Raw genomic sequence first — 19851 nt, 5'->3', positions numbered from 1 at the left:
AGGAGATGATTTGGCTGTTTCTTTTAGCCAACGAACTGATGTACATGGACAGTAATTTCATAAATTTTACGCACTTTTTACACTCAATTTATCAATTTATTAATATAAACAATAAAATACTTTCTTTGATGATTCATGCGGGTTATGAAGAAAGTGATCATTGCTGAAAAAATTACATAACCCGCTATTGTTGTGGTTGTGTATTTTTTCTGCAATGTCGTCACCTTCATAACCCGCATGAATCACCAAAGAAAGCATTTTATTTGTTTAACCACACAAAGCTTACAAATAATGTGAAGTATGGAATTACCATTTCTTTGACAAAATGGCAAACAAAGCAAACTGATTCATAGTGTTCATAAATAATATTATCAACAGGAGAAAGCATTATTTGGTCGAAAATTGTACCAATTAAACACATACATGTATGTAAAGAAGAACAATGTTCGAGTTTTGTTTACAAAACAAGGAATATAAAACTCTGAATCTTGCTTATAACTTAGATCTATAATACTTGACTTTCAAATTTTGACAAAGCATTCCAAATACCCATATAAATCATTCTAAACATTAAAAATGAAAAATGAATCTTATTAAAATTTTGAGCTCAAATCGTGTGTAAGTCCCTTTAACGGCTTTGTGCATGTACTAATGTGGTGATACCAAACATCTGTATGCACGTGGCTTCGTGGTTAGCGGTAGCCACAACGTCCCTACACAGTCTGAAAAACATCTACTAACAATGCCATGTCCATGTGAATAAAAAAAAAATAAACGGCAACAGAGACACTTGTCAATAAAACAAGATGTTGTTATTTTTCTCCATATATTTTGAATTAAATTCTTAGCTATGATATTCAAACAATAGAATGCTTTCTTTTGCGTCTCATGCGGGATGTAAAAATAGTGACATTGCAGAAAAAAGTACGTATTATGTATCATTAAATCATCGATGATAGGATTTACATTGTATTGTTTATGTTTACATTTTTTTAAACCAATAAATGGATTGATCGTAAAAAGAAAGTAAAATTAGTACGCTAGTTAAAAGAAATAGCAAAGTCGTCTTATAAGGGAATTTGAGTTTATTTCGTGCAGATCGTAAATTAAACTGGTTAGACTTGATCGTGTCGAATTCAGTCCTGTCGGTTTCTATAGAGCTATGAATCACAACCGGTTTTCTTCTGAAATCGAGGAGAAAATACTCGATAGATGTAAATAAAAGATCCTGAACCCGTACACTATTACAATAACATATTTGACCTACAGTCTAGATAGGCATCAACGAATCTCGGTCTGAATACATGTGAAAGAGTGTGTGTGGGAATAATTCTGGCTAATTTTTTTTGCACCTGCAAAATTACCCCCAGAAAATGCACTATATTGTAAGCAGGTATTTTTTTTTTTGACGTAAAGCTCAATAGAAAATATGATCCCGTGCCTTACGAAGATGAGAGAAAATTACAGAAATTTTATCGTTACGGTATATCTTGATTTGACAACACTCAACAATGTCAACTTAGTTTAATATGAATCGTTGTGTCGTAAGCCACTCCATCATTAAGCCATCTTAACACTAATGTAGATTTCAACATGATCAATCAGAAATTCCATGGCCTCGTCCTTTCACACAGCAATAAACTGGAACAAGATAATTGACGAAGAATGATTTCTGATACTTTCCGTATTTGATCATAAAACAGGCGCTGTTCAATTTGTTGATTTTACGGTAATTAGTCGAATATTGACAATCAACCCCATTACCGGCATGTAACGCTTGTTTGAGTGATGTATTTGTGATATTTGGTCAAGCATATTGATAAACAAAAGAAACATTGAGAGAGAGAAAAAAGAGAGAACAAAAAATTGCCGAAATCTGTTTTTGTTTGATTAATTATGCGACAAACAATGGAGGCCTGAAGTTTGGTCTATACCTAGCCAGGATCAATATCTGACGCTCTGAACCGGAGCCTCGTTCTATCTGATGCTGGTCGCGTTCAGTTCGGGTGCGCCAGGGAGGTAGAGTGCGGCCCAACGCTGTTGTATAATTAATGTGGATAGAACATGTCGCATTGTGACAGTTATTGATAATAGAACGAGAGCATTCGTGGCTTAGTTGTTTCCAGTTCAAGCTAGTAAAGTGAACACAAAGATTTATTCTAGTACCATCGTCACTTTATCGAAATGGTAAGATTTTTTATTTATTTAAACTTAGTAATTTTTAATCAATACAGTAGTATTTTGCTACTACTGTCTTTTTTGACTGCTAAAAAAAACCCGGCAAAATAAGTACTAAGAATTTTTGCCAATATTTATTTAAATGTTTTTAAGTAAAGGGAAAGTGTGTGTGTGTGTGTTTTGGGGGGGGGGGGGGGATGGGGCGCTGGGCGAGGCAGTCCAAGGTTGATATTGATCTGACAATCTTATTGTCAAAACCAAGGCGTGAAGACTGTTTGTTCTGTGTTTATCATGTAAGTAACCCATTGTTCGGTGAAGAAAAAAAAAAGGAACGAGATTCGGAGAACGTGTGGTGTTAGGACTCTAGGTTACGAATTTGTTTGCTGAACAAAAAAAACTGCTGCAACTGTAACATTTTGCTTTTTATAAGATCTTAATGCAGAATCGATTCGGTGTTATATCCAGGCACAAATAACAAACGAGCCTCTAATCACTTTATCACCAGGGTGCCCGAGACAGCTGGTTGTAACAGTCGTTAACGTTGACATATTTTCTTTATACTTTTCTGATGGATGTATTTTCTTTTCACATTATTTTACCTTATTGATGACAAAAAAGTATTTTTAAAAAAAAACCAAAAACCTTCGTCTTTTGTCTCATTATATCGTCTTTTCTCTGCAAGGTAATGTTATTTAGAAAAAAGTGTTTAAAAATCGATATTAATCCATCTGGCAAGGTTTAATTTTAATTTTCAAAAGAGCTTACTTATTGCGCAGAAAAAAATTCCCGATAAATGACTCGTTTGAAAACCATATCAATAACGTTAATATAACAGTAATGAAGTGATTCTAGGCCAAGTGATAGCTTAATATTTCCTTGATAAGAAATAAAGTTTAACTATGTTCTGCATTAAGTAGCACAAAAAATAAAATGTAAAGTGATGAATAGCATTGAGGTTAGATAGGCCGATCAGTTAGTTGGTAACAAGGAAAAACAATAGAATATATTAACGGAAGAAACTTCGACAAAACATGATATGGGGAAACAAAAATTAACTTGAAAATATTTGTTCCTTATTTGATTCATGAGATAAATCTTTGTTTTTTAATAACATGGGTGCCATTAATCAGAACACATTGGGTGTATAAAATCAATATTTTTTATGTGCTTATTTTTGTTTCTTCCAAGAAACTATTGAATTCGAAACTATTGCATTACCACCAAAACTAGATTTTGCAAATATTCGAACCCCCTAGAAACTCCCACGTTTAAATTTGGAATTTTTGAGAAGTTTCACATCTTACATTTAAGATAAAGAGGAGATATAACATTCGAGCCATAATTCATTTACTAGAAACATTCGAAACGAATACTTTTGGGCTAATTGGTGAGAGAGAGAGAGAGAGAGAGAGAGAGAGAGAGAGAGAGAGAGGGAGGGAGAGGGAGAGAGAGAGAGATGATCAATAAACTTTTCAGTCTGAAATAGGATAACAACTCATAATTTTGCGTTGGCACGTTTTCTTTTAACTTTTGCATATTTAATAGTTTATTCCACATTTATTTGCGTTTAGGCGATCGATCATGTTTCTCCATTGTCACGCTAGCCCGTACTCAAGTGTGTCTGATTGGTACTTCGCGCAAAAAATAAACTTTCATTAACAGGCCGAACAGAACGGTCACGTGATCGATCGAGCGCGGAGCTTTCAATAAACCGGGCATATTAATCTATGTTTACCATTCATTGGGGATCTGAAATAAAAGTATTTCCTCCACAAACATATCCTGTAGGGAATTCTGGGTATTTATGATAGCTCTTTAATCGATCAACGCTACTTGCTATCATTAATATTAGATGCTCTGAAACCAAAGGTATATTTCACTATAATAACCGGCATGGCAATGGACCCAGACATATACATATTGGGCTTTCTCGTGTTCTTTTGTAATCAATAATATGTTATTGTTATATCAAATTATGCTTACATACTTTCACGCATCAGAGGCGCCAATAATTGAATTTAACGCAGCCGGAGGACATTAATTGGAAATATGCCCCAACACGCTCCCAAAAGACTACATACACTATATATGGTTAAGGTCAATTCTTTGCCACACCATCCTGGCCCTATCATGTGCCGGCGCTTGTAGTTATCGACGTTCACATCTCTCGGTCTTTTTATGACTTATTAACCCTTTTATAAAAACTAAACCTTCCATCGTCGGCCAAGATGAAATAAGTGTTCGGTCCCAGATCGAAAAAAAATTATGTAATCAAATGTTATCTTCCGGAACTTCAATCATTTTCGATTGCACTGCCAAGATTCTTGTGCTGGACTCATCAGCATCCCCAAGAAAAAACTATAGGAAAATTTTAGCCAAGATACTTCAAAGGGGGGATGGGTGGTTTGAGAGACAAGGATTGAAAACAAATGTTGCAATAAAATGTTGATGTTAATAAACTGCATTACCACTTATCCTGTTTTTGTTTGGAATAGGAACTACACTCTTAAAATGGTATCATGTTTATGCCCCCCCCCCCCCCATTTACATGTAGTGGATTATCAAACTAAAACAAACAAATACAATTTAAACTTTGATAGTCATGCTTAAAGCTCTTTAATTTTGATTACGCATGTTGGCTATATTTTTGTTTTAAAAATCCGATTCAATGTTTTATTATATATATTTTTTGCTCAATCAACAAGTAACCGATAAAATTTCTTCCATGGCTATACATTTTTTTAAAATCAATTAGAAAAGTTTTATTTGGTAAAACGCAAAAAGATTATAAAAACACGGTAATTATTTTGTCAAAAATTATACTGCAATAAGAAAATTCCTGATAAGAATAGATGGTCTTTTTTAAAGTATATACTAAAGGGTTATATACTAACGCGTGGAACACGAATTTTGTTTGTTTTGGCCCGTCTGCTGGTTTGACCATTGTGCCAGATGTTACAGTACATGTCTATACATATAGTTACTGCTAAGGAAGTGCTACCATGCAGCATATTTCTTACTCTAGGCTATTCTAAAATATGAATTATAAAAGATACGTAAGAAGTCTTATTGAAATTGTGTATTTTTGCAGGCACAGAGAGAGCAAATCAAACTTTCAGACGAACAAGTTGCAGGTAAAACACGAGACTAAATTTTAGTTTTCTGCACGTCATGTATGTGCATCTGAATTTTTGATAGTATGCTTTATTACTATGGCAACAGCTGTATAGAAAATTCGCAGAAGGTGATCATAAAAATAAAATGTAAATGTATTTTATTTTATACAGTAGCTTTAAATGAAATAAAATCTTTTCATATCCATTTCCTTTTGAGATATTGATATATAAAAAAATAAACACAAGATAAAACGTCAAAAAGAGGAATCAATTCTTTTATTCATTAAAAAAAATTATTTGCCTGTTTTAGAGTTCCGAGAGGCCTTCAACCTTTTTGACAAAGATGGTGACGGAAGTATAACGACAATGGAGTTGGGAACGGTCATGCGCAGTCTGGGCCAGAATCCCACTGAGGGCGAACTGCAGGACATGATCAACGAAGTAGACTATGATGGTATGTCAACAACGCACCGCCTGGCTCGATATAATGGCCGACCTTGAGTCTCAGATCACGATTTTTTGCCTTCTACAGTGTTTCTGACAAGGCTATAGTGCCGTCACATCTGCACCTTTGTAATGTGAACTCTATATTGATTGGATAAATGACAAAAATCAATTTTCGTGTGTAGAATCTGGAACAATGAAGAATCGGGTTCCTTTTTTTTAACCTAAGGTTGGGTTGATAAAACATTATGGTGGACGCGGCATTACTTAACAAAATCGTTCAATAGCTGTATTGGATGAATTTTCGGAATTTTTTCCGCACGTTCTCTTTTTATATAAAACCAAATACGCTCAAAATATCGTTGGGTTTCGTGTTCTTCGTATAAAAAAAAATATCACCAACAATAGAATCGGATATGGTCTAAAACACATAATAGCTATGCTTTTGTGTTATCATGACAACCTGTAAAATACCTTTAAAAAGAGGAAATAGATGACACATCCCTTAAAAAAAACTTTTGGTGCGTGGTTTACTGCTGTTCCATGGGTTTGTTTAACTTTCGATTTCGGGTAGATCATCACTCCGGATGAACTTTATTCATGATGAACAAAATAACAAGTGAACGAAGAAGGAAGAAATCTTAATATCGTGTACATTAAAAGTCTAAATATTAATTAACAAACAGATCAAGCAACTTATAAAATAATGATTATTCAAAACAAATGTATTGCTTTCCATAGGATTTGATATATGAAGAATTATTTCTTGAAAAAATAATTGGTCTGGTGGATGGTGTTTTAAAAGCTTATAATGCTATTTTTAAAGTTGAAATGTATCTTAGAGCATTATCGGTTAAAATTTTCAGTAATTATTTTCAAAACTGAATAAGGAGTCTGACCTTGATCAATTCATTGCGCCAAAAATTGTTAGTGGTACAAAATATAGCGTATAATGTTGTACGCTGTTTTATTTCAGAAAGTGGTACGATCGATTTCGACGAGTTCCTTCAAATGATGGCGCGGAAAATGCGAGATACTGACACGACAGAGGAACTTAAGGAAGCCTTCAAGGTGTTCGACAAGGACGGCAATGGGTTCATCAGCGCTTCCGAGCTACGTCACGTGATGAAAAGTCTCGGGGAACGTCTCACAGACGAGGAAGTGGACGAGATGATCAAAGAGGCGGATCTAGACGGGGACGGACAGGTCAACTACGAAGGTAGAGATGAAATTTTAAAAAAAAAATTGTCGATGTTTATTTCGAGTCACTGCCAGGAAGTTTAATATGTGCCCTGTTATCGTGATTCTGTACTGATATTGTAAAAGTGTTATTTTTGCCCTCCTGTACACTTGCAAACAGTTTCTTCGGTCCGTCTCAAATTCGCCCAGAAAAGTTGTGTTTAATTAAAGAGGGATAAAATGAGACATTGGAATACGTCTAGTCTTAAATTCGCCTGCTGAGAACGCGAGCGAAAGGGGCGAAAAATAAAACAGGGGCGAATATTTCCCTGTATGTAGTAGCTGAAATTTGGCTATAATATTATCGATGATTTTTTTTGTAACAAATGTTGTTGTTAATATTTTTCTCTTCACAATTTGCATTTTATGTTCTAGAAAGTGAAAGGGATGGCGTTAGTAAAAGGAGTAAATTATTCCAGAAAATGTTATTTATGTACATTTTTATAGTTTGTTCCATCCAATGGACATGAATTTGATATCAATATTTATCCCCTCCATGCTGGACACGTACCTGTATTAGTATTTGGATATGACATTGGCATTGAATCTCGTTATTGAGATGTTAAAAATTGATTTAACATTTCCATATTAAGCAAACTCGTTATATGGCCAACAATGGCACCTCATTAATATTAAACAATGCTTCACTTTAAATATTGATAAAAATTGCTTTGTTATTGAGTGCATATATCAAATTCCAACATTTGCCGATTTCCATACAAATCAATGTTGAGATGACACAGAAATTATTCATTTGGCATTGTGATACTAATCTTCAAAATGGCAGTTTGTTTTACCCCCCACCCCCCTTTTTTTAAACTCAGTGATAATTAATCGTGTTTAAAACAATTGTTTTTATGCAAATAGTTATGGATATCAAGGTCTGACTAATTAACGAAATGCATTCATTCTTCGACCTTGACAGTAAACTTATCACAAAAACAATTATTTTCAAAGCTGTTCGATGGATATGACGCTAAATACTGCTATCCGTTTGTCGGTCGTTGAGTGATCGCGGCGCTAATTCCCCATTGATTTATGCAATGCACAAAATGCATTAGCTCATTATCGTACATTTTGTAAATTAATTTTTGCGTGTTGATTCGCTCCAATAGCAGTAGTCATGTTTTTTTTCTTCTTCTTTTTTTATGTGAAGGTTTTCCGTGTGATTCGGTCGTTAGATTCTGTAAAATTATTTCCTGTGAGGGGTTTTTGTTTTGTTTATCATTTTTTATCAGATTCTTTCCCTTTTACAAACTTATCAAAGCAGGAAATGATGAAAACAAAATTATAAAAAAAAATCTATATATTCTCTATAAACAAGTTTTGATTATATTTGTGTCTCTTGTTCATGTGGTTTGGTCCTCAATAAAGATAATTTTGTTGATATAAAACTGTTTTGGTCTGTGGTCCATATGCAGGATATTTTCAAAGGTGGGATGGAGGTGTTCACACTTGCCCTTAGATACAATACCCCCCCCCCCCCGCAAAACAGAGAGCAAATGAGTAACTTAAGAGCTTTACTGCATGTATATATACAGTCTGAGGAACTTACTCAAGGGGCACGAGTTTTCTAGGGGTGGGGGTATGATGGCTGTTTCTTGTAATGTGATGCTAGTAATTTAAAAAACCCGTCTAAAGGGGAGGACAGCTTCGGTACCCTCTTCGTCTAGATTTTCGCATGATTTCGATGCATGTGTTTAAGTACATATATGTAATATATACTTGTAGATTTGTCTTGTCTATTAAAGCATTTTATTCTCATATAAGACATTTGTTTTACTGCTATTGGAATATATATAACTATTTTTCAAAATATGTTATAAAACCGGTGTTTTGGGATTTTTTTTTCAGAGTTTGTCAAAATGATGGCGTCTGGTAAAAAGGACGGCTAGAATAGAAGAACCCCTGTGCTACAAAAAAAAAGCCTATTTGTATGAGTGTCGATAGAACAGACTTTATCATTAGACTAACGAAGTTTTAGATCATGGATGAAAATGGAGGGAGACTGAGAGAACATCACATACCGGTACACCGCATCTTGTTGTGATCAAATTTACGGTCGAATCAATAACTGCGCGAGTGAATGCAATTTAGGTTTCATATTTAGTATGTGGTTTTTTTTTTCAATTATAAATGAAATATCAACAAACCATACTGCTCAATACACTGCTGGTATCGCAAAACATTGATCGTAAAAGTGTTTTTCTTTTCACTTTCTAGTGTGAACATGTTTTTGGGGATTTTTTTTTTTATCTACGTGTCATAGTCTGTATGAATTTGAGACCCTTTACGTTAAATGTATTGTATATAATTATTCTTTCCACCACCCAAGCATCAATGCATCAATAGTAACACGAGAGTACAATCATCAATTATTCAAAGACTGGAGAAAAACAATGATAAAAGCATTTAACATTTTTCATCACTAAGCCTTTTTGCCGCAATAACTCAATGACTCAGTCCCAGTGTGCTTCGTTTGTTTTCAGTTTTCGTCGATACAGTTTGTTTTAGTATTGTTCTATAGACAATATTTTGCCTTTTAAAATCCTTTTTAACTGTATATAGGATTCTTAGGGGTAATTTTAAATTCTCGTGTAGCGCATGCTATTTCCATGTAGAATAAATCTACTCAATAAGCTCTGATAATGAAGATAAATGTTAAATTATTAGTCAGATGTACAATTTATGTATTTTCAAAGAAAATTGTAGAACACAGTAGTTGTATTGAATTATTAGACTTGATAGTGCAATGTTTTTATTGAAAAAAAATTGTAAAAAATCATTATCCAATTTATACAATCAATGTTTATCCTATAAGCTGTAGTGTTTTTGATTGTTCAAACTTTTTATCCAAATAAAACAAATCAAATGAATTTCTGTGTTTAGCAATTGTATGATATTTTTTTTACTATTTCAGAAGTACAAGAACACATGAAGTTACCTAATCATACACCTCTTACTTCGAACTGATCGAATTTGAGAGTTTGAATTTACATCTAACGTAAAGATTAACTAGCGACTTACAGTACATGATTTATTTGTTATGATACATGTACTAATCGCAATCTCTCGTATGCAAAATTCATAAATCAAATTTGATTATATGAGTCACAGTAATTTTTAATGAAACATCAAGAATTATTATGATATTAACTTGTTTTGCAACATTGTATTGTATCACAGAAAACTATCAGGAAACTAGCTGCAGGTCTGTAGCTCCCAGTCTGAAAAAATTCGGAGGGACGACCTCGGATCTACAGTGCCACCCATTGAAAAAATCGTGTATTTATAGCGCAGAAAAAAGTGCGCTACTTTTAGAATGATTAACCTTATTTATGCACAAATTCTGTGAAAACAATTAGAACTATTAAATTCTTCATGAAATTTATTACTGATATCGTCCCTTTACTTTGCCCCTGAAAATAATCGGCCCCGTAAAGTGAAGTGGTGCAGTTTGTTTACATGTAAAAATGGCGACTCTTGATCTCGATGTAAAATATAACATACTTGATTTTCCGAGGTCGGTAGCGTGTTCCGGAGAAAGTCCAAGACAAGTTAAGAGACCACAATAGTAATAAATTGCATGAAAAATTTAATGGTACTAATTGTTTTCACAGAATTTGCGCATAGATAAGGTTAATCAGTCCAAAACCAGCACACGTTTTTGTGCGCTATAAATACACGAATTTTTTCAATGTGTGGCACTGTAGCTCCAAGGTTATCCATCCGAATTTTCTCAGACCGGGAGCTATGATGAAACCAAATAGACCTTTCATATCGCTCGTTTCCTTATATGGTTAACCTGAACGGTGTTGCGTTAGATCTATTCACGGGTGATAACCATATACATGTTTAACAAACAGCGAGATGAAAGATCTGATTGTAATAAGATTGTGTTGAAACATACATGTACCGATCACATCTTGGCAAAAAATGACAATATTTCTTAATCAGTCATAAATACATGTCTGTTCTTTTTTTTGGGGGGGGGGGGGTTGGGGGTGGGGAAGGTGTGGATTTTTTTGGGGTGGTGGGGGTTGTACTAGTATTTAGTGAAACTTTACCACCGTGCACTTTGTTTTGCATATCTAAACAAATAAATGAAATCCAAAATCATTATTAGTTTCATTATATGTAGGATCAGCGAGCTTGTACAACAAAGAGGCATAACTCTTCCAACCTGCGTATATACATACAATGAAGGCCTTTCGTGTTCAAAAAGTCTCCTGATTATAAGCACTATTTCATTAACATTAGACACATGTCGACAAAACATTCACATTTAGATAAAACACACACTACCGGAAAGTAAATTGAAACTGTACAAAAACGTATAGCAAAATAGCAAATTCGCAGCAAGTACGTGAAATATGTATAGCAAATTTCTAATTATTAAACAGTTGAATGAGAATAATGCTTCTTTGATGGGACCAGGTAATTAATCTTTGATACAACCCAAACACCCTACGAAATTTTCTAAGCACTGAAAGTGTTTGAAGAAAAGAGCAACAAAGAATGCCGGGACAATCAGTCACGTCCTCAAGACCAGAGAATAAATCATATGAAAATAAGGGGGAAAACAAATGCTTCCAAACCAACTTGAGCTGCAACGTGAATTATAAAATGATTAAAATATATTTTTAAAATCTCACCTACTTAAACAAATTAAAATTTGACTGGAAGGAGAAGAGGAGGGGAGAGGTGTCACATGTATGTGTAAAGGACCCATTTTTGTTTATTAAAAGGATCCACCTTGTAAAATAAAATGTCAACAAAACGAGCCTGTGTTGATCTGTGTCAATCGGTATCGATCTTTTGTCAATATCTGTATACACAACCGGTTTTTGCCGTCTCTCGTGTACCTACACCATTGGCAGGGGGATTTAAACTCCTGCTCGTTCGAGCTGTTCGCTATTGAAATGCCACCATTAGTAAAGATTTCCAGACGATTACGGGAACTATGGTAAGCCATATTTGTTTACTTCAGATTGTGTGTGGTTCTTTCATATTTAGATTTATTACAAGTCTTTATGATTAGTTCAGATTATCAGGGGGGTCAAAATGATAAAAGTAGATTAGAAAGGCAGCACGAACGCCAGGACTTTACCAGGGGTCTATAGAAATCAATCCGTGCCCATACACCCAATGGTCTAGCTCAGAGAAAAAACTCGGTAAACATTCAGATTTTCGGGTTTCCGTTCTTGAGTGAATTATTGTATTCAAAAAGATTTAAGTGCACCGGATTTTAGTTCTCATTGCAAAGGGCGATTAGTATAAGAGATGCCACCCAAAAAGGTTGTTAGGAAAAAGAAAAAGAAACCCGTTAAAAAGGTAGTTATCATTGGCACGAATAGGCCATTCAACGTGCATTATTGAGAAGTCCTGTGGGTTTTTTTTATCTGTCAACACTTTTAAGATGAAAAATTAACTGTTCTGATTGTTTTGCAAACTGTAATGCAGTTGCTCTCTATTTATAGGACCCTGTAATTACGGACGAACAAATTAAATGTAAGTAAATGCCAACATACACTTTAATATTATGTTGTTACATAATTATATCATTACTCCACTTATTAAGAAACGACTAACAATGCAAATGATGAAAGCAATTATAGCCTTTTTCCCTATGAAGCAAATAAGTAAACTTAGAATCTTCCATGATTTGTAAAGAGAAGTATAAGACCGCTTTTCTAACGAGGTGTGTTGAAAAATTAACATCACCGCGGGTTTATGAATGATGATATTGAATATATTTACTGTATCATGAAGGATACAACGTTTCCATTACGAATCATACCAATCTAATTAAAATAAGACTTGTAAATCCGCACCTTTACGAAACTCTACTAGTGTTCGTTTGGCATATCGTGAAGTAGCGGTTATACAAGTCTAGTTTTAATTAGATTGCATGGAATCATAAAGAAAAAAACTTGTTCATATATTCAATATATTATCACCATTCCAGTGTACCAAGATGTGTTCAGGCGATTCGACAAGGACAAGAATGGAACGATATCAGTGGAGAACCTTGAGAAAGTCATGAGGGCCCTGGGTCAAGAGGTCACGCAAGATGATGTCAAGGCCATGATCCGTGAATACGACAGAAGTGGTTAGTCTTTAGTAGCTATAGTATTGATCTATATGTTTGTAGGATTTCAAGTTTTGTTAACTTCTGATAAAAGTATTGTTTCTCGGATTACTTAATTTCAAATTGCTAGTAGAGAAAATTAATGTTGAATTTTGAAAACATTTCCAGAATTTCTTACACATGCATCTGTGTGCAATACACAGTAAAAGTACTAGTTGTTTCAAGTTATATACATGTAAATCTTTACGTACAGGTTTTATAGTTTAATCTACTTATCTGAATGTGATTAGATTTAAGTACATATGTATATCAATGATATAATTATGATCTAACTTTTATAAAGAACAGATTAAACTCTCTCAGAATGTTTATCAACTAAAAAATTTTATCTTTAAGAATATTTTTTTTTAAATAGTGTTTTTGTCTTTTTAAAAGACATCATATGCTCTATAAATATATGCCAAGTTCTGACCACCTGATAAGATGGGATCTTGTGTTTTCATAAGCAAGACAATGTTTCAAGTTTTTAGGAATATATCTTAACAAGCAGTAACACAATAGATAAATTATTGTTTTTTCGCAATCTATTTTTTGTTTGTTTGATTGATATATAAGTACCAACTCGAAAAATAAATACAAAGACATTGTTTAAACAAAACACTTATTGTTAAATGCTTCAGACCACAAGAAGGAGGTTTAAAACCTCAAATTACAACTGATTTTTTGATAGCCACAAAATTCTTCACTATATGTTAATATTAGTTGCAACTGTCTTCATTCTTTCGTAGCCAACATATTTATCATCTGATTTTAAACTTATAATTGCAACTGTCTTCCATTGGTGGTAAATGGATTCACAACTGACTGTCTTTCTTTTGTAGCCAATGGATTCATCCACTACATGGACTTCATGGAAATCATGGCAAGGAGGGGTGACCAAACAGAGATTATGACAGAGGATGAATTGGCCGAGGTGTTCAGTGTGTTTGATATGGACGGCTGTGGCAAGATCACGGCCAACGATCTGAGAGAAGCGATGGCAGCTCTGGGCAACAGTATAACGGAAGAGGAAGCAGAGGAGCTAATATCGAAGGCGGATACGGACGAAGACGGCATGGTTAACGTAACAGGTACATGTATATTTCAACAGATATTTTCTAAATAAATTAAAATAAATTTTTAACACGAATGAATAGAAAATTACTATAATGATTAAAGGGACTTCGACACGATTTGAGATCAAAAATTTTATTTCAATTTTTTATGTTTAAAATGGTTTACTGGTGCATTTTAAATGATTGACTAAAATATTGAATGTTAATGTCAAGTTACAATCTAGATACAGAGGTAAGAATTGATTGTTATGTAAACAAAGCTCGAGTCTTTAGCTATATTTTTTTTACAAAAATATGTAATGTAGAGAATTGCCATTTCTTAGACAAAATGACATTTAAAAACAATTTAAACTAATTCAATATCTTCATATATACTATTATCAACAAAAGAAAGGTACATTTGATTAAAACTTACACCAAAACAACACATATGTAAGAATGACAATATTCCAGCTTTGTTTACAAAACAAAGAATTATGAACTCTGTATCTTGCTTATATCTTGATATTTGACTTTCAAATTTTGACAAAGCATTATAAATTTCTTTATTTATCATTATAAACATTGAAAATGGAAAAATAAAATTTGAAAATTTTAAGTCAAATGGTGTCTAAGTCCCTTTAACTGATAAAATATGGTTTAAAATAGTGACTGTAGTTTGTCTTGAAATTATTGGGAATCAAGAAGGTTTAATGTTTACATGTTAGTGTAGTTACGTGTACTTGGCTCCATTGGTAACTCTACTTGCAGAAAACGATCCGGGTTTTGTTGATACTATAGGAAATGATATTGAGCTCAAAATAGGATTTGCTTTGTATTTATTGAATCGGATGCCAAACACTTCTCAGTTGAAATGAATGATAAGAATTAGAATTGAATAAGAATTAGATAGGAAAAGTGAAAATATGCTGAATTTCATTTCTTTATATTTCATGGCAGATTTCGTCAAGATGATGGTGGCGACGACGTGACACATAAAGGAAGTCAAAAAGTACGCAACTAAAGTTAGACCCCTGTTTGTGACGTGTTAAGTGCAATTCATTTCAGTGAGGATTGGACCTTTACTATACTGTGTAGCAGCTGTGATATGTTAATATGTGCTGCATGTTTGTAAAACTGATCTGCATGGCATTTCATTATATCTTACTGTGATACGTGATACATTGTTATATATAAATCATCAAATATGTTTTGTAAAATAAAGTTAATTTTATCATCTTATTTTTCATATTTTCTTTTGTCTATAATTTGAAGAATAAAAAATACAGTGTAGGTCAAAGCAAACACACTTTGCATTACCTTATTAGATAAAAGTCAGTATTTGATATTAAGGTTCATTAATCAGCTTTATATCATTGTATCGTGTTATAAAATTGTATAATTCCATGAGTGTTTTGTTTTGGTCTAAGAAAGTAAACTACGTCTGTTATTAAAAGTATATTACAAGTCAGAGTTATCGTAAAAATATCTCTGCTATATTATTTTGTTATATTTTCTCTGTTATTATATCATGTCTATTCATCATTTTGTTAAACCTTCCTTTCTCATCAAGTTGTTTGTAGAGGAAATCAGGGAGTATTTTATAACTAGAATTTTCTTTTATAACAAATTTTGACGCTTTGAAATATTGACACTTCAATAAAACAATATACTACAATATGCATTGTTTGCACCAAGTAAATGTATATAAATGGAATAAATTCATAATATGTTGACTTTTCATTGAAAATGAAATTAAATACAAACACAGATGAATTTTATGAATATAGGTATAACTGTACATATGTAAATACAACATTGACTGATTTTACATGAAAAAAAGAGTTGTTTCCTAAAATATATTAAAGAAAATACTTCATAATTTCTCTGACACTTCTTTTAGAACTTATATATTTCTTTACAGCAATGGGAATATTGTATATAGCTATCTGCTCTCATTAAGTTTATATTTGTTGGTTTGTTTTATTTGTATAGAAAAAAATGATTTCCTTACATCTCTTTTAGTAATTTACCTTGAAACACAATCGCCTTTTGCATCCGACATTATTGACAATATTTGGTTAAATATTTTTGTGGTACTGTTGACAATTGAAAAACAAAACATATGCAGATCTAAAAAAAAAAAAACCCCAGTAAATGATATATTAATGTTACATTTACGCTTGCAGATATGATATTGCAGTCATTTGTAGATAAGAAAATAAATACGTTTAGTTCGTGTCAAATTTTAGATCCAAAAATTTAATAACAATCAATATTTCAAATTTATCATCAGCTGAAATTGTAGGACGATACGTTACCAGGATTTTGGAGAGGATCAATTCGAAATAAAACCCCCTGTAATTTAGACAGATCTTGTTTAACTTTGCGACCGTCCCGAATAAATACCCTCTATTATTGATTATTCTCTTTCACCGGCGATCTTTCATGTACGTCTTTCACACCCTTTTCAAGATGTAAGAAAAACTTTGGGTTTAAAAAAAATTCATTGCAAGTCGTCGAGACTGCAAAAGCCAAATTGAATTGATTAAAAATCATCATGATTAAATACCCGTGGAGCATGGTGCTCTCTGTAAATAAATAGTGTACATGTAGAGTTGGAGAGTTCGAAATTCCTCATCTGGTTTGACAAGATTCTCCGGTTGTGTGTCGTTTGGGATTACCCACCTCTTCAGTCAAAGAACAATGACCTTGGTATCAGACATGAGATAGAGAGGGGTGCAAGGTACATTTCATTGACTGAAAAATGGTAAGACATAATTTGTCAACGGATAATTACAATTATATTGATTTGAATCCTGTGTTCATAGTTAATGAATTGTGTAAATATGCAACAAACATGTTTTAGTTGTTGTTTTACCATTGCAGGCAAACATATGGCCCGAAATATTAACGGATGAACAAGTTGAAGGTATGCCAGCTTTTAATTGAATTTTTTTAGTAAATATTGATAATCTATATAGACTGTTATTTTTCCCTTATGGAAAATGTATTTACAAATCAATTAAATCAGAGGTATACAAAGTACGTTTTTGTATGTACATGGTTTCATGGTTACTTATATTATAAAGTTATCGTTTTAAAATTGCAGTATATTATGTAATTTATGCATTCAAAAGTACAATATGAGATTTGAATTCTATTTCAATTTCATAAAGGAAAATTAGAGAGACTGAAGTTGACCTTTTAAACCAATTCTGAAATACTTCAATATTACAAATCACAATTCGCATTGAGACGCTCAACTCTTGAAATTCAAAATTGAAAATAAAAAGTTGAACTTCTCTTTAATTAATCCTAGCTAAGCAAAGTGTTTTCATTGATATCTAGAATTTCGAGCCGCCTTTGAGATGTTAGACGTGAAGGGAACAGGAAAGGTTTCTATAAACCAACTCTCAGGGATAATTAAAAGCATAGACCCCACGGCCAAACGCTCAGATATCAACAGTATGAAGAAACTATTGGACAAAGATGGTAGGCTGAGAGCATATAATCGTTAATATAAATAAAATGGTTTGTGATACCTGTAGGTCTTTTTTTTAAATCTTGTTTTGAATGAACTTGCGTGTAATTAAAAACGTTTTAATATGCAGCAAAGTTAAAAAATAATAAACGTTAAAATACACACTACTCAATAAAAATTATATCCAAAGATAAATATTCATTCCACGTGATAAAACAGACTAAACAACAAAAATCTCGTTTAAAAGTTGCTTCTATAGCTATCACACAAAATGTATGTCAAGTCTGTAAACTAGATTTGAAATTGAAAGCCATTTCCACTGCAATATGATCACGCCACTCACAAAGAATAACAGAAATCACCATATTGCCAGTCCATTAGAGTACGGAATGCAAAGAGTTTAAAGAAATGAAATTTAATTGAAATTTTGAAAATGCATACATATATTGAGTTAGAAAAAAAATTATTCTACAACAAACCAAAGGGGATGTATCCTAGCTTGCCTGAAAAAAGTCCGACTTATAAGATTATTATTTAAATTTTACTTGACGTACATAGGTGAGTTCGGCTTCGAGGATTTTGTGACGGTTTTGGCTTTTCGAATGCGACAGGCCGACTTAGAAGAAGACTTGCAGAAGGCGTTCAAGATTTTCGACAGGGATGGCGACGGATACATTACGGTGAAGGAGCTGAGATATTTGATGACCAATCTAGGAGAACGATATACAGAGGAGGAGGTGACAGAAATGATACGAGAGGTCGACCTAGATTGTAAAGGAAAGGTCGATTTTCACGGTAATAATAAAACAAGTTCGGGTGATCTTGACAATCAATGCATCGAAGCGCTTGTTCTTTCTATATGCCTCAACTTTTGTTTAATGTAGTTATTATATTGGAAGGTAAAAAGCTCATTAAATATACATGTATGAAAATAAAGACGGGAGTTTTATGTCATCAATCTGCTCTTGGTGAGAAGACCCTTGAAGTGATCAGTCTTTCTCCGTCCGTCCAACTCCTACTTACAGGCAAATAATTTATGTAAAAAGTTTTCGTGTGTAAATGTGTGTAGTAATCTTCAGAAGACGAAGCCCTGCCGTTCAATAACTTAATGGTGACTGAATGATTACTGAAATTTGACTGTATGTATGGCATACCCCAGTCATTCAGTCACATCTGTCAGTTAACACTCAGTTGACAGAATGGCAAAGGCTCATCTTGTGCTTGAATGAAGAGTCTTATGTTCAATATTATAGGCTGTACAATATATCTTTACATAATCATTTCCATATTATTTTTTGTGTCCAAATCACCAAAAGAGATCTTAAAGGAAATGTGTGCAATAATTTAGACCAATACTTCTAGCTTTTTAATCAAGGTTGTAAAAGATATATGTGTAAAAACTTTGTCATATTCGTGTTTTTATCTTAACCCAATTTAAACTGCACCAAAAGAGTGTTAATGAATAAAGATTATGCAAAGACCAACTTTTTGGGTCTAAGATCAAGGTAGCATAATCATATATAAGAAGAAGCGTAGTCAGGGGCGTATTTTCTCTCTTCTCGAAACATTTTTGACTCAAACTCAAACTTTAACCAAAAATGCACAATAAAAAGTTGTGTACCAAAGCACAGATTTTGGTACTTGCAAGCTTGGTGCCTCCATTTGCCATGAAGTCGACTGAAAATCAAGTCATTAAATGCTAAATGTGAAAATTTTCAGAAATTAGTAGTATTCTGTATTTAATAACGTAACTTTCGACTGATTAGATATCTTCAGAATGATGTGTATCGGTGCTCCCTAAATGCAATGACACTTCTCCACCTGTTGTGCATGTTTTGGCAGACATACCAGCCTTCGAGATATAATCTGATTAATTTTACATTACAGATTACACCAAACTGATTACACAGGCTTAGAAAAATGACATCTGGGACAAATATATGCAGATAAAAAAGAGGAAATAGAATCAATGCAATACCGGTATTAAATGTCTTTCAATGTGAATAAAAGTGGCGTAATTGAATATTGACGATAAAAGATATCAAATGATATGTTTATTGAAAATAAATGTTGACAATCTTTACAGTTTTTGTTATACCTGCATACATTGGTGAACAAGCTATTGGGTAATGTGTGCCAACGAATTAAGACGAGTAAACGTTCGAGACAGAACCTCTTATGTTTGTTAGACTCTATGTGTATGCA

At 33.2% G+C, this 19851-nt stretch overlaps 2 protein-coding genes across 2 annotated transcripts; both read left to right on the top strand.

Annotated features, from left to right (window-relative positions):
* The first annotated feature begins 1952 nt into the window (after positions 1-1952).
* Positions 1953-9853, top strand: LOC105328008 (calmodulin). Its single transcript, XM_011428724.4, has 5 exons — positions 1953-2187; positions 5270-5312; positions 5605-5748; positions 6715-6957; positions 8832-9853. The coding sequence occupies exons 1-5, from the start codon at positions 2185-2187 to the stop codon at positions 8870-8872; spliced, it is 474 nt and encodes a 157-aa protein (XP_011427026.1). The 5' UTR covers positions 1953-2184; the 3' UTR covers positions 8873-9853.
* Positions 9854-12034: 2181 nt separating this feature from the next.
* Positions 12035-19567, top strand: LOC105319967 (uncharacterized). The gene is made up of 8 exons (XM_020063953.3): positions 12035-12311; positions 12458-12488; positions 12946-13089; positions 13950-14198; positions 17032-17094; positions 17514-17657; positions 18205-18441; positions 19534-19567. The coding sequence occupies exons 1-8, from the start codon at positions 12261-12263 to the stop codon at positions 19560-19562; spliced, it is 948 nt and encodes a 315-aa protein (XP_019919512.3). The 5' UTR covers positions 12035-12260; the 3' UTR covers positions 19563-19567.
* The last annotated feature ends 284 nt before the right edge of the window (positions 19568-19851 follow it).

Source organism: Magallana gigas, chromosome 6 (assembly GCF_963853765.1).
Source record: "Magallana gigas chromosome 6, xbMagGiga1.1, whole genome shotgun sequence".
NCBI classification, from domain to species: Eukaryota; Metazoa; Mollusca; class Bivalvia; order Ostreida; family Ostreidae; genus Magallana; species Magallana gigas.
Note: the sequence above shows the minus strand (reverse complement) of the source record. Positions and strands in the feature narration are given on the sequence as shown.